General features: G+C 45.7%; 1 protein-coding gene across 13 annotated transcripts in view; it reads right to left on the reverse strand.

Moving 5' to 3' along the window:
* ADARB1 (adenosine deaminase RNA specific B1) overlaps positions 1 to 15,549 on the reverse strand; it is a 148,088-nt gene that overhangs the window by 64,436 nt on the left and 68,103 nt on the right. Inside the window, exon 1 of one of the 13 annotated variants that reach the window (XM_032276718.1) lies at positions 6,519 to 8,771. The exons of 11 other annotated variants lie outside the window; for them this stretch is intronic. In XM_032276718.1, the coding sequence (XP_032132609.1) occupies positions 6,519 to 6,618 (100 nt within the window). In that variant the 5' untranslated portion in view covers positions 6,619 to 8,771. Of the gene's footprint in view, positions 1 to 6,518; positions 8,777 to 15,549 lie in introns of those variants that run through there. One more of the 13 variants, XM_032276728.1, reaches the window with a different exon arrangement.

The following is a 15,549-nucleotide window of genomic DNA, read 5'->3' on the forward strand; positions in this document are numbered from 1 at the left end:
AGCCCCTTCCAGATGGGCCTGAATGGAGGCAAACATGGTGACCTCCCTGAAAGTGAGAACCATGTTTCTGTGGTCAACCTTCCAGCAACCTACTATGACTGATAATGTAAAGACAAACACCCACTTTAAAAAGCAGTAGACAAAATGTGAGCAAAATTCATAAAAGAATAAATGCAAACAGGCTTTAATAAGTTTACTTTTAAAAGTTTCCTTTCATCCTATAGAAAGCAAAGAGAGATAGTTGTCAAAATGACAGAGCATGGAAGTGACAGGTTGGTTCAGGACCAGGGAAAAGGGTCACTTTCTATGGTGAGCAGCACCCATCTGGCCTCCTAGAAGTGAAAACAGCCAGGCCTCCCATAGGGAGCAGCCCCCTTGGCCTGACATACCTTGTTCACGTTGCTGTCCAGAGGGTAAAACAATCCCAGAAGTCAGAAGGAGCTGGCATGGGAGAGGACTATGGTGGTAAGAGGTGCAAAGGGGCCTATTCGCCTCCCATTGGGCACCAGCAATGAAGGTGGAGGGACGCAGCCACCCCTCTTGTATGCTTACATCACCTTCCAAGGAAAGGCAGGCATTACTGAGCTCATGGTCATAACAACACCAAAATACAAAGCCTTAAACACTTCTGAATCTAATTCCAGTACTAGGAATTGGAAGATTATTATGGCTTTGTTCCTGTTCAAATATTTGGCTTCAAGGATGATGATATGGTTTGGCTGTGTCCCTACCCAGATCTCATCTTGAACTGTACCTCCCATAATTCCCCATGTATTATGGGAGGGACCCACTGGGAGATAACTGAATCATGGTGCAGTTTCCCCCATACTGTTCTCATGGTAGTGAATAAGTCTCATGATATCTGATGTTTTTATAAGGAGTTTACCCTTTTGCTTGGTTCTCATTTCTCTCATTGCTGCCTGCCATGTAAGACATCCCTTTGTTCCTCCTTAGTCTTCTGCCATGATTGTGAGGCCTCCCAACCATGTGGAACCGAGTCAATTAAACCTCCTTCCTTTATAAATCACTCAGTCTTTATTAGCAGTGTGAGAACAGACTAATGCAGATGATCCCCTTTGCTTTTTCATAAAGTTTATTTTGTATCTGTGTTTCCTAATTCTTACAATAAACATGTACTGCTTCCACAAGAGAAAAAAATAAATTTTATTCTAAGCCTTCCTCCTACATACACGAATACGCCTTACTCTATACAGAAGTTCACATGCAGTCTGGAAAGAGAGCAGACCCATGGGAGACTGAGCCACACTACAACCCACCACAAACTGTCTCTGCAGTCTCATCTGCAACCACCATCAAGCAAAAGCACTTAATATTACTTTTCCATGATATTACACCAAATACTGTATGCCCTGTAGATTCTAGCATACTGTCAGGTCTCAGGCAGACTGTGCAACTGGCCCAAATAAAGGCAGAATAAATAACTGCTAAGCAGAGGGACACCCACGAGGTGTGGGGATATGAGGAAGGTATGACAGCTCAGGGTGCTTTGGTGGGGGAAGTGGGGAGAAACACAGGTATGAGACCTGTGCGCCCTGACCATGAGGCTGCAGCACAGTGGCCTCGGTGAGGTCCTTCCCCAAATCTCCAGAGCCACAAAATGATGTTACTGGTACAAGACCAAAGCCCTGACACAATTTTGCAAATCTGAGGCATTTATTCCATCCTATTATCACTACTACATATACTATATATATTTTACACCTAACAACTTATGTGTTTTATCAGGCTTACAGCAACACTTCCAGATGTTCCATTTGCTTTCACATGCTGCCTCACTGTGTTCTACAGTGACACCCTCAGATGGGGACCTGGAGGCAATGATCAGAAAGAACCCCTAAAGGATGAAGCCAGTGGCTGAGAGAACAATGGACAAGGAAGTCCCCCACCCCCCACCCCCCCGGCACCAGGGAAGAATCAGAGTCTGGAGAACAAGGATGCTCCCTGCTGTGCAGGGTGCAGGAAGCTGGCCAGACGGGGCCAGGCTGGGCCCTCCGCCTCCTCTCCTGAATGAGTGTATTTTACTGCAGTTACCCTGCCCCTATGTGACTCCCAGGCTGCTGGGCCACAAAGAACCACAGCCAGACCAACGAAGCAATGATCAGGGATCACGCAGAGGTCTGGACACCAGCTGGGAAGAGGTGATGGGCAAGGACACAGGCTCACCTCCTGTGGGGGTGCTGGGCAATTTGTGGCGTGTGCCACAGTATCTGGTACAACCTACACAGTTTCCTGCATGCTCCTCTGTATTCTTTCTTGGCTTTCTACCGTTGGACTAGAGGCAACTGCCAAGGTGACTCCAGAACGTTCTGTTACAGAACAGAGCTTAAGGATGGAAGAAGCCTAGGTCCTTGAGTAACTTCGAGGGCCAGCTGTGCCACAGAGCATCATCACCCTTGCTTCTGACGTGGTCACAGCCCCTGGCCATTCTTGTCCCTGTCCCCCATGCTCCCCACCCTATGCACATATGTACATACACATTCACACTCACAGACCCACACTGATCCACGCGCTTGTTTCCTGCCTCAGCCCAGCACACCTAAGCAACAGCTTTAGAAAGCTGCATGAACTGCCAAAGCAGACACCCAGCAACAAAATCACAGCTAGAGCTGGTACACGAGAGCACAAACTCTCACAGGATTCTGCCTTGTGAAGGTGCTCTGCCCTTCACAGTGCACACGCAGCAGCAATGCATTTGAAAGACGGTCCACTTTGCTCTGCTTGACACAACCTAATTAAGTTCCTGCTTATTTGAAAATTGTAGCTAATTTTCTAGAATCAAAGGGAAAAAAAGACAACCATGTAAACTTTATTTTCAATATTAACACTTATAATTACAATAAGAACTGGAACTGTTACAATTTGCTTTGGATCCAATTTCTATAGTATTTCAAGTGCAATTTCACAAATATACTTTTATACATTTGCTTTAGAATTTCAACTGTTAACCTAGAGTGCATTTGCTATCCTTGAAATGCACCGTGTAGCTGAGAGAAGCTCCTGCCCAGGCAGCAGGGTCTTTCTCGAGCTGTGAGGCCCAGCAGCACAAATGCAGTGAAAAGTACATACATAGCCATTACAACAGGTTCCAGGAGATCTGGACCTTCCATCCATAACTGCTGCTGTACACTGTTCCTGGCAGACATTGCTAGAGAATGGTGCCTTCCATTCTTACCAGATACTGGGGAATATCCCTCCCCGCCACTACACATACAGTGCACAGTAACAAATCACATAAATCCACCCCCTCTTCATGGACCTAGTGGGATTTCAGGTGGCCCATTCCAGGACAAACCTCAAGCCTGAAAGTTGTGGCTGCCCTCTGCCACTGCCATTCCATTACCCCCACCTTTCCTAAGCATGTCCAGACCCCTGGTGCCAGCATGCAGAAGGTTGTAATGGGTACTTGTTGGATGAATGAAACAATGGATTGATGGAAGAGTTGGTGGGTGGGTGAATGAATAGATGGATAGATGGATGGACGAATGGATGATGGATGGGTGGATGAATGAATAGATGGGTGATGGGTAGATGTGCAGACGGATGAATAGATGGACAGATGGATGATGGATGGGTGGGTAGACGGGTGGAGGATGGATGGGTGGACAATATATAGGTGGGTAGATGGGTGAATGAGTGAATAGATGGAGGATAGGTTGATGGAGATGGATGGACTGAAGTGAGTAGATGGATGATAGATGGACTGGGATACAGGTGGGTGGATGGATAAATGCCATCCCACCCTATACCTCCAGGTGCTACCATGCTCTGCATCTCACAAAGGGTTGCTCTCTTTGCAAGGTAAGAATCGTGGCTGGGACCAGGGAAGGAGGCTGGCATGACAGCTGCCTGCTTTCTCCCGACGGCCAACTGGCTCTGCTCACTCTGTGAAGGGTGAGGATCAGGAGTCCCAGGGCTTTTCTTCCAGCAGCACTCAGGGGGAGCAGGCCTCTCCAGATCTGGAACTCTATCTCCACAAAGGTCCCCCACACCCTGTTCATCCCTATCCTGGAAACATGGGGGAGCCCAGCCTCAGACTGAAACACAGTTCAGAACTGTTGCCATAGGACAGTGGTCTTCACATGTGTATACATGACTGAGCACAGATTAGGATGTTATCACATGTGGGATAAACAAAACGCTCAGTAAGAAATACATCTGGAAATATAGGATGCTATTCAGACAGCATGGGGGGTGGAGAGTGAAGGACTGCCTGTGTTCCCACCTCACCACCCTCCCACAGGTCATCAACTTAGCAGCAGTGCTGTGACGGAATGAGGCTACAGCAGCAGCCACTAGGCAATGGCTGGAGTGCAGGAAACACTCCCTGTGTGGGCACGAACTGCTCCCCAGCATCCTGCCCTGTGGCTCCCAGGCCTCTCCCAGGTCTTGTGCTGGCAGCATCTGCCAGGGTGGCAGTGTCTGCTTGATGGGGGCTCGGGTCACTATGTAAATGGCACATTATTCTTTAGCCCTATTTTCCTGATGATTAAGCTAATCCATCTGAGGCTCACACACAGTCAACAGTCAATTATTTGCCCTGTGGAAGGGAGTAACTGCATGGATAATTCGGGAGTGATGAAAAAAATCATTGAAATTATATTGCCACTGAAGCCAGCTAAAACCAGTAACTTGCTACTACATTGTTTTCATCAAAGAATTACATTTTAAAAGGTGTATTATACCCATCTTAGGAAAAAAAAAAAAACACAATGCAATACACATGATTTACAGTACCTTAAAAATATACAGTATAACAGACTATATTTTACATCTTATAAAACTTTGCCAGTCTGGTGTAAATGTGATAGCCAATCTTAATAATATCCATAATTTTCAAAGACATTTTTATTAGTTTCAAAGATAATGCATATTATAAAATATCAACAGCAAGAACATATAACACGATACCATTTAATAACACTCACAATGAACTTACTCACATAGGAATGACCAAGGAATACAGTCATTTAATATGTGACCTTAATTGTTACACCTCATAACCCTCTCAATTTCTTATAACCTTGGTCTGAAAATGCAACATATTTGAGAGTGGTTTTCCCACTGTGGAATAAGATTATGGAATGCATGAAAAAGACATTTTAAGTTTGAATCACAGTAAATTTTAAAAGAATGATGACAGAATTATTCTTGTACTTCTCAATATTTTTCCCAACTTAAATGATTAGTGATGAATGTCCATGGAAAAAGTAGTGGCAATTGTAAATTGAGGGTATCTGGTAAAAATGTCCTTTAGTTTTTACCTTTGTTTTACTCCCTATTGCCTGTCTTAGTGACATCTCAATTTCTAAAGCTTAACTGAGGAAATAAATACAAGCCAAGGCTGCCACCCTTTGAGGTAAGGGCCAAGGGAGCCGCACAGATCGGCCGTCCTGAGACCGCTCGTCAGTCCAGGAAAACATCAAGGGTGTGGCGTCCCTGGCCCCGGACACACGCACCTGCAGCAGGGTGCCCAGAGGGACCAGGGTCAGGGTTCCCCACTCCCACAGACTTCCATGAGGTGCCATCACCCTTGTTATATTAGCAAGGTGCCGTTATAAGATTGCTGACTTTGAGAGTCATCTGTTTTTCCTCTTTTGAGGAAGCTACACCAAAAAACAGAGGATAATTTTATTTCCTGAAGAGACAGCCATCTCCTGCCACAGAATGTCCCAAAGGCCCTGTGGTGGTGAAGTCCTGTGCTCCACTCCCATCGGGTGGGAGATGCTACAGTGGCGCCCAGAAGACACAGAGGCAGAGGCACTGATCACCCCTGTGTTCAGCTGTTCTCTGGGCTAGAAACATCTTTTCACTAAGGCATTTTATATTAATTATTTCATATTATACAAAGAAAAAAAACTGTCAACAGTCAACAGCTTTTAAAGCAGCAATGCACGTCCAAAAACCAGTAGCTTGTCATGTGTATAGTCATGGACAACTTCTGAATCTGATTTTGAGAAAAAAAAATCTACATTTTAATGACTTAAAACCTTTAAGTTGAATTAAAAACTGGTATTAACCTAGAGTGCCGAATGTAAGAAATTTGCTCTCCATTCTTTTAAAGGGGAAATATTTTCACAATGGTTGCTACAGCCTTGCTTTCTGCAGCATGAAAAACAGTTTTAATGTAGAAAAGTCATTAATGAAGAGTGCAGCAAAGGAAATCTTATATAAGCATCTATCTCTGGAAGAAAAACCTTTGCTGTAGCTCAAAGCTACAAACTTTAAGGTTTTATAAATATCTTTCCAAAGATGTACTCCAGACTCTGAAGCTAAAGGATTTCTATTCATGTTTACAGGCACGTTTTTGAATCTTCCTTTTTAAGTGCCCCATCTAAAATTCTATAAAATGCCAACAACAAAAAAGGCACTTAAAAAGGGAAAATAGGAAGTAACTGGCATCAGAAGATTAATTCACAAAGCAGTCTATTCCAGAAAACACTTCTGTATTGCATTAAAGACTAATGCTTCATATTTAAGAATAAAACTAAATGAATTACCTTTCCTCTCAGAGCGCTTCTTGCGCCTCCTTTTATACCGATGCCCCATGATGCTGAAAAAGGTCCCCATGTGCAAAGGCCCAGTGGTGGACGACGCCATGCAGACACGCCAATGCTAGCCCCAGCCGGCCCCAGCCTCATTCTGTGCCTCAGTCACTCGGGGCAGCAGAACAGCGACTCACTTCAGTGTGCCAGCAGCTGCGACAACAGCAGCCCCTGCCGAGGGAGCCTCCTCCTCTGCCTCAGGCTCATTCATCATGCTGCAGTTAGGCAGAACTAGGCTGAAGGGGCCCAAACACTACAATGACTTCAGAGCACACCACCCAGAAAATGATACGTGACAGTTAACCCATGGAAAAAACACCATGAGCAGAGGGGAGAGAATGACAGCCGTGAATCTTCCTAGCAAAACAAATCTCCCACAGCAAACACACCTAAGTCCTGTTTAAATGGAAATCCTAATACCAAAAAGACTATCAATAAAAGAGTATAGTTTAGAAAATAAAACTGCAAAAAGTAACAGGCTACCACACAACACAATGCAGAGGCTCAATAGACAGCAGCTGACAAAAACAACTTCATATAAAGTGCAGGTGAGTGGTCAGGATGTTACCAGTGAAATCGCAGAGACAGGAAACCGCACGCCATTGACCAATGGATACACCCCTTTCCCCCAGAGATCACTCTTCCTCCTCTCTTAACGCACGTGTCCTGGACCAACGCTGACCTGCCTTGTTCCTTACTGTAGAGCAAGGGCACAGCTCATGCCCCAGGTGAATGACACACAGCCAAGGGGGGGGCAAACACCAACATCTCCCCATTTTCCACTGTGCCTGGTGGCTTGACCAGCACATGCAGCCTGTGACTAGCACAGTACCATGACCGGCCTGGAGCAAGCCGGGTAACACATCACATACACATACATGCACGCTCACACCTCAGACAGCACTTGGTGCCTCTGCCACTTGGGATTCAGCATGTAGGGCTGGCACAGCAGAACCCACAGCCCTCAGCCTCCTCTTGTCCAGAAAAATGCTCTTCGGGCCCTAGGGAGATGCTTCTCTGAGATGGCCTGTGTCCCTGAACAAAAGGTAACTGTATCCAAATGCCCTGGAGGCCAGGCTGTCTTGGGAGGAGTCCGATTATGGGGAGGAAATAAGTAAAAGAAGCACTCATAGGCAAAAGAAAACAAGACAAATTAATGAACCAGTCAGATGCTTTCTCTTGGCACAATGCAATTACTGTGTCGTGTAACAAAGCACCTTTTCCTAGGAATGACCGGCATCCACTTTGTAATTCATTATTGCAAAGGTAGACATGAATTAGTGCAATGTTTGTGACAACTGCACATGGCACCTGAAGATATGTTGCCATATTAAGCAACTCTTATAGCTCTTAAATTTGTGTGTGTCCAGACATACTCTGCATAAGCATAGTGAATTCTTTTAGTTTTCTATTGCCTCAGCATCTATCTGGAATATGAGTTGAACTTTCTCCTACCAGCAGCAGTGTTCAGCCACCCTTGACAGTTTCCAGTTCTACTCCACATACAAGTGGCTCAAGCCAGTACCAGAGATGAGGACCTAGAGGCGTCTTTCACTCGGGCATCTGTCCATGCAGTTAAAGTGACCCCACCATACTCCCTTACATGTTCTGCTGATTGGCTGTGGTAGGTGCATGCCCTCTCTGTGCCTGACCCTTTGTTCCTGCCTTGTATGACCCAGGGACAGAAGACTGCCCTTCTGACTCATGGCATCCTCCCTGCTCAGGATCTGTAAGTAAAAATCTTTGAAAATGATTCCCATTGTGTGGTGTACTGAATTTGTGCCTTTCATCTGAAGAACCGGGGCTACCCCAGGCAGGGTTTTTCCTAAAACGCCGGGAGAACACAAGGTCGGGCTCCTGGCACGAGTGACGGTCAGGCAGGAATAGCCTGGACATGAATCAGACAAGAGCCACCAAGGCAGCTGTCAGTATGCACATGTTTCGAGAGGGAACCCTGGTCACAGGTCAAACGAGACATCAGGCCAACCGCCAGGAAAAACAGCATCTCATGAGAGCACTGAAAACAGCACACCCAGTCCCTTCACTTCCTGTTAGGGTAGGGCTGCCAGTCACTCTGGCACTGGAACCCCAATTTAGCTGGAGGCTCTCAAAACACTGTTAGACTCAGGCTCCATGTCAGCAATCAGAGAATTATCAATAGTTTTATTTCTTATAAAATTATTAATATGATTTAACTAAATTTTCAAAGTTTAAATTAAAAACTCAGCTTTAAACAATTTGGACTTAAACATTTCACATTAACTACTTTATATATTATAATTGGTAATAATTTAGAAAAAATAATTTTCTGAAAATACAAAAAATTGTAATTTTTGCTTTATTTACTTAAATTCAAATTTTTTATAGAAATATTCAATGTGTGTGTGTGTGTGTGTGTGTGTGTGTGTGTGTGTGTGTGTATGTGTATATATATATTTTTGGGGGGGTTGGGGGATGGAGTTTTGCTCTGTCACCTAGGCTAGAGTGCAGTGATACAATCTCAGCTCACTGCAACTTCTGCCTCCTGGGTTCAAGTGATTCTTCTGCCTTTGCCTCCTAAGTAGCGCACACCACCACGGCCAGCTAATTTATTGTGTATTTTTAGTAAAGACAGGGTTTCACCATGTTAGTCAGGATGATCTCAAACTCCCAACCTCAAGTGATCTGTTTACTTCAGCCTCCCAAAGTGCTGGGATTACAGGCATGAGCCACTGTACCTGGGCCAATGACATGTTTTATTTTTTAAATCTTTAGATCAAGAAGTAGCAAACATTTTCTGTAAAGGGCCAGAGAGTAAGTACTTTAGACTTCATGGCCACACATCTCTGTTGCATTATTTTATTTTTTAACCACTCTTTAAAAAGTGTTAACACTGCACAGAAACAGCCTGTAGGCTGCTGCGTGCCAGAACTGCATTAGGCCATTAATACCAGTAGAAGGGGCATACCTGAAAATGTTTAATATAAAACATAATTAGTGGTTTGCAGGAATAAAAACAAAATAATAAATGTTATGGGAGAAATATGCACTTACTGATAAATCATGTCTTGATTCTGTTACTCAAACATGAGTGGCCTCTGAACACCCAGATATGTGCAGTAATGGTTAAATTCAGTGGTCTTTGATATTTTGCTAACATTCATTCATATAAAACCCACAGCTCTCCACATATCTTTTCCATCTTGAAGATGTATTTGTCAAAGAAGGAAGACACAACATATTATATCAATAGTGTGCTAGCTTGACTTAAGCTCTGAAAAATTTAGACATGATATGTGGCCCCCATTTGAACTCTGGTGCCCCAACTCTGCCAGTGTCAGGGACAGGCCCAGGGACGGCAGGGCCACCTGAGTGCCCCCAGATGCTGCGCACAAGGAGATGGCCAGCCATTCATCAGCAGCATGGTGCAGCTGCGATGGAGCTCTGCTCCATGCTCCCAGTACAGAGGACAGGCTGGTGTCAAGATGAGCTTCTGAGATAGAGTAAGGCAAGTGGGGAGACTGCCAAGAGGAAGAGGGGCCTAAGACAGGAACAGAGGCCACATCAGGAGCCAGCAGAAGCTGAGGCATCATAGGAAGCTGCCTGCAGACCCATGCTGCTATACCCAGGAGCATGTAGGTGTCTGGAGTACGCAGGGCCAGACCTGAAAGGGCCTTTCATGCTGAGGTGATGTCTTTGAACTCCATCCTGAACGCCATGGAGTGTCTGCAGGTTTGCATTCAGCGGTAAGAAAGGTGGACTGACAATGTGGGGATAGGTGAGGAAGACAGGAAAGAGGGAACAGGTGACAGTCACAGCCCTACATCAGCCCAATCAGGAACGAGAAGGCCTAAACTCTCCCATGGTGGCATGGGTGGAGAGAGAAGCTGGGGGAAGAAATGATGCAGAGATCTCACCGGGCAGCCAAAGGCAGAAACAATGCTCCCAGGGAAGGAGCAGATGTTAGAGCAAAGCCGAGTCCAGTTGCTGGCAAATGCGTCTGTGATGCTCACAAGCAGCTGGGAACTCAGCCCTGCTCTTCTTCTTGACTGCTGCAGAACTCAGCACCACCTCCAGTGCCCTCAGAGCCCTGATTTTTCACAAACTGACTCCTCCCACCTTCCCCTGTGGCCAGGACAGGCTATGGCAGGGATGGCAGCATCTCACTGGAAATGGAGACACAGGCCAGAGTTGCTTTGTCACATCTCTTCTCTCTCCACCAGGTCATGCACAAATCTTCCTGACATACTTCATGGCATTACAGCAAAGGGGAGCCCAGGCCCCAGTGCTAAGGCAGGAGCCTCAGTGCCGTCAGGTGGGAGCCTCTGCTGCCTGTCCCAGTTCTTTCCTTCAGTGCTCACAATGCTGGGCTGTCACCAGACGGTGAAACAGCCGCGGAGCACTTAGGGCCGGGCTGACACCCATAGGCAATCAGCCACTGGTAGCTGTGGCTCCACGTTAATTCGTTTTACCCAGCTTATACCCACACGAAGACTGCCATGGCCCTTAGGGCTGTGAACCAGTGGGCAGGTCCCTGGGGGCATAAAAGAGTGAAAACCAAGGAGGAGGTGAGTGAGAGAGAAGCTGCCTCCAAAGGCCGGCGCTACATCTGGGGCAGGCTCCTCTGAAGCATAGCCTCTGTTCTCACAGATGCTTAGCTTGTGATGGGGGCTGGGAGGGGAGGATGCCTATTTTTGACAGTGACACCGACAGGCCTCTGGTGTGGTGAGTTCAGGAGGGCTGTACTGCAGGGCCCTGCCCATCACTCTACAAACCCTCACCAGGCAGTCAGCACACGTGCGACAGGCTCTTGCCCTCTCTTGCCCTCTCTCGGTGACGGACGATAAGTGGTAGTGATAGAGCAGAAACCGCTGTGTGGGGCTCAGAAGAGAAGCTGAGAGGACGCTGGGAGCAGAGAGAGAGAGAGAGGTGCCAGGGGGCAGTGTGGGAGCAGGAATAGAGAGAGAGGTGCCGGGGTGGAGGGCAGTGTGGGAGCAGGAATAGAGAGAGAGGTGCCAGGTGCAGTGTGGGAGCAGGAATAGAGAGAGGGGTGCCAGGGGGCAGTGTGGGAGCAGGAATAGAGAGAGAGGTGCCAGGGGGCACTGTGGGAGCAGGAATAGAGAGAGAGGTGCCAGGGGGCAGTGTGGGAGCAGGAATAGAGAGAGAGGTGGGGGGTAGCATGGGAGCCAGGAAGGTTCACAACTGCTGACCTGGATGGTTATCACAGTGAGATGGTGGACTAAGGCCAGGGGAATTGCAGAATGCTGAGCGACTTGAGGGGCATGACCCACAGCTCTGGGCCAGCATGGAGCAGGAGCCCCTCCTTCACTGCAGCTGTGCTGTTCCCATACTCCCGGGGGCCTGGCCTGAGACAGATAAGATGACCCATTTTGGTAAAAGAGGCGTGTGGAAAACATCAAATCACCCCCTTCTCTCTCCAGTCTAAGGTGGCACACTTTACAGTTTCACACGACAGTTGCCTTGCACAAAATCCTTACCTAAGCACGCATCTGGGCACACATCTGTGCTCAGCTCTCTGCTAGTTCAGGATCTACTGTCAGATACGGATGCACAGTGTCTCTCCAACAGAGGAAGTCAAAAGCAGCCCACAGGATTAGAACCAAGAAATCACAAAAGAGAAACATAAATACTCTTTAATTATTTCAAGTATGAAACCTCTTTGGGCCTATTTTATAGAACAAACTCACTTATCATATTTGAAAACTATAAGGGAGAATTTCTGTAGGTTTCTTTATTAATTTATATTCCCTTGGCATGCATCAAACAAGTGAGATGCACAGTCATGAAAAATGACTCCACACTGTGATTAACCAGGTCGGAGAAACTAAGGACTAGCCAGAAGCTCAAAAAAACCAAAACCCATGAACTGACGTGGCTAAGAAGACCTAGTCAGCAGGTGAGTGGCGCCCTGGCCCCTCAGGAGGGGCTGGCCAGGCCCAAGCATAGTGGCTGCTGGGCCTAACTGCAATGTCTCAAGGCAAGACCCTGGGGGTCTCCTAACAGGGATAGAATCAAAGAAGAAACCGTTTGAGAAATGGAGCCAGAACTTCTAGAGCTCTCTTATCCAGGAGAAAGCACTTAATATTGTCATGGTTTTAGGCAGTCCAGATCAAACCAATCATAGGATAAGAAAAAAGGAAAAGATAGATGGTAAAGAGCTGTCTGGATTCTGGATTCTCTATGATGAAATTATTCTGGGAAAATACAGGGCTTAAGGAAGTTAGTTTTTGTAAAAACAAGGACTGTTGCTGCCTGGTTGCTGGACACACTCACGTTTTCAAAAGTCCAATTCTCTGCCTTCTCTCTCTGGGTCAGGGTTTTCATCTAACTTGGTTTCTACAGGAAGCTGAGCTCAATAGTGGGCTTTAGTCTCTCTAGCTTATCCCCACACCCACCACATCGGTGGAAAGAAGTGGCCAAGAGGCCAGGCCACTCCCAGAGAGGCTGGTGGTGTTCTTTGTGTCCTGACAGCTCTAGCAGGATGCAGCCCTGGGAGAGTACAGGTCCAGCTGAAACCAGGTTGCCTTGCAACTTCCTATCCCAGGTTTCCCAACTGATACATAACTGATGACTGGTGTTTTCCTTGAAATAAGAAAAGTATAATTTCTCCATCTCCATTGTAACTCTTACCTTAAAAAAACAAAACTTTTATAGCAAGTCACAATTCAGAAAAAGTATATTCATGAAACAACTTGCAAAGTATAGCTATACTCTCCTATTTTAAAATCTCAGCAGAAAGAACCAGAAAGTCTGAAATGGTGAACCCCATCACAGGCTGTGGCAACAGCTATGTGACCGCAGGGAAAGGTTCCTTGTGAAGAGTACGCAGCTCAGTGAGAATGTGGTTGGCACGACTGGCAATGGTCATGTCAGATGGTTTGTAACTTTTCAGGAATCTGGTAGATACTACTTTAAATGAAAATACACTAAAATGACAATCTCAGTAGATATGCTGTCATTAAAAACTTATTTGGGATTACAGTTAACATTGTAAAAAGATACGGCGGTAAGCTTGTTAAGAGATCCTGCTGGCATCCTCTTGCTGTGCGCCTATCTTGGGCTCTGTGTGCCACCTTGTCAATAAAGGCAGTTGTTCTGTGTTTCCTCAGATTCTGGATTTGTCAGTTAGGCATCCATTTGTCACAGGACCAGTTCTATTAAGTACATTTTCTTATTCCTAATGCTCTGGTATTTGTGGGCCTTACAGTCACAGGGAGAGACTGGCCCTCCCAGAGCTTAGAGCCAGCACAGGGCTCCAGGTGAGTGGTCAGCTTCACCCACCTCCCTTATCTCACTTCTTCTGTCCTAAATCAACCCGCAGCCCGGTACCAAGAAGCTAGAGATCTCTCCTACAGCCCAAGGCCCACCAGAACTGCTCACACTAGGCACTCCTACACTGGTGCCCTGCCCCGCCTTTCCCCAGAAATCTCACTCCCACAGGAACTGTTCACACTGGGCACTCCTACACTGGTGCCCTGCCCCGCCTTTCCCCAGAAATCCCACTCCCACAGGAACTGTTCACACTGGGCACTCCTACACTGGTGCCCTGCGCTGCCTTTCCCCCAGAAACCCCACTCAGGCTCTGGCCTGGGCTTTCCTGTGGCTCCTTTCTGCCCCTTGACTGACACCCCTATGGGTCTGCTTGGCCTGAGTGCCCCTCCTCTAGGAAACTCAAGTAATAAAAATCTCCTTTCAGTGGCAGAGACCTCTTGGAGTCAGGTTCCTTGGTCACCTCCATACGCTACAATCCTATGGGCACGAGGGAGACAGAGCAGTTCTGAAGACTTCCTTGGTTTAACAATGCCAGATCTACTGGGGTGCCTTTTGGACTAGACTACAAAACACAAAAGCATGCTAGTTTCCTGACCATCACACTGTATAATCCTGTTTGATATATGTTCTACATTCATATAAAAAGTTAGATTAAAATGGCATTTACATATATTTTGCCTTCATTCTCATAAAGGGATCATTTGTTTTATTCCATCAAATGACACAACCCAATGCACAGTAAATCTTCCTGATATCAAAACCATATTTTTTGCTTTCTTGAAAATCAGAGTAATTTAGGCTCTCCCGGAATGACAAGACACGCAGCGCCCTAATTGTGGTAAATCTGTGCGCCACCGACTGGAATGCTGCCCTAATGGGGACTGGCACCAACTAGAAAGGTACCCTAATGGGGACTGGCTCTTTCGCTGCATATGAATTCATCCTACAGTCATTCCACATGAAGTCGCCAGAGTTGAAGTAAGGCTATGGAAGAAGAGAACCATAGCTATGGTTCTCTTTCTTTTTCTTCCCACTTCTTTCTTCTAACTTTAGGATTATTTAAGAGAAACATAAAAATAGAATGTCTGACTCATGAGAATCCAGAAATTCACAGCTGAATGACAATGATTTGCTGTATCAGGTATAGTTTCTGTGATGATTAACTGACAGTTTACAATTTTAATAAGATACCTTAAAGCTCTTTTTTCCCAACTGTAAAAGTTCATCCATTTCTGACTTCAGCTGCCAGGTCTTTGCAAGTTAATAACTGTTTAATTCTAGGAGAATGTCACAAATAGCCATACACCATTAGCATCTGACATTCCTGGTATCTAATTAATTTTATTTTTATCTATGTCCTCAGAGTAAAGTTCTAAAGTTTAATGTTCCCAGAATATTAATTTAGGAAAACTCTTAAAAGCATTTTTCTACTCTTATAAGAAGGGAAAAAATGAGTTTATTAAATTCTAAAATCTCTATATGAGTAATTTACTCATTATTCACATAAAATCAACACATGGGAAACTGTAACATTACTTAATGTAATATTAAAGTACCTCAGAAATGTCTGTTAATAAGAAAAGTAGCAAACATTCATTCATCTATTTATGGAGCTTCTACTATGTGTCAGTACTGTCCTAAGTGCTTGAGATACATCAGTGAACAAAAAGACGTTAACAACTGCTTTCCTGGAGCTTATGTTCTAATAAGGAAA

The sequence above is a fragment of the Sapajus apella genome, unplaced genomic scaffold (assembly GCF_009761245.1).
Source record: "Sapajus apella isolate SASKATOON/1434 unplaced genomic scaffold, GSC_monkey_1.0 scaffold8, whole genome shotgun sequence".
Classification (NCBI taxonomy): Eukaryota; Metazoa; Chordata; class Mammalia; order Primates; family Cebidae; genus Sapajus; species Sapajus apella.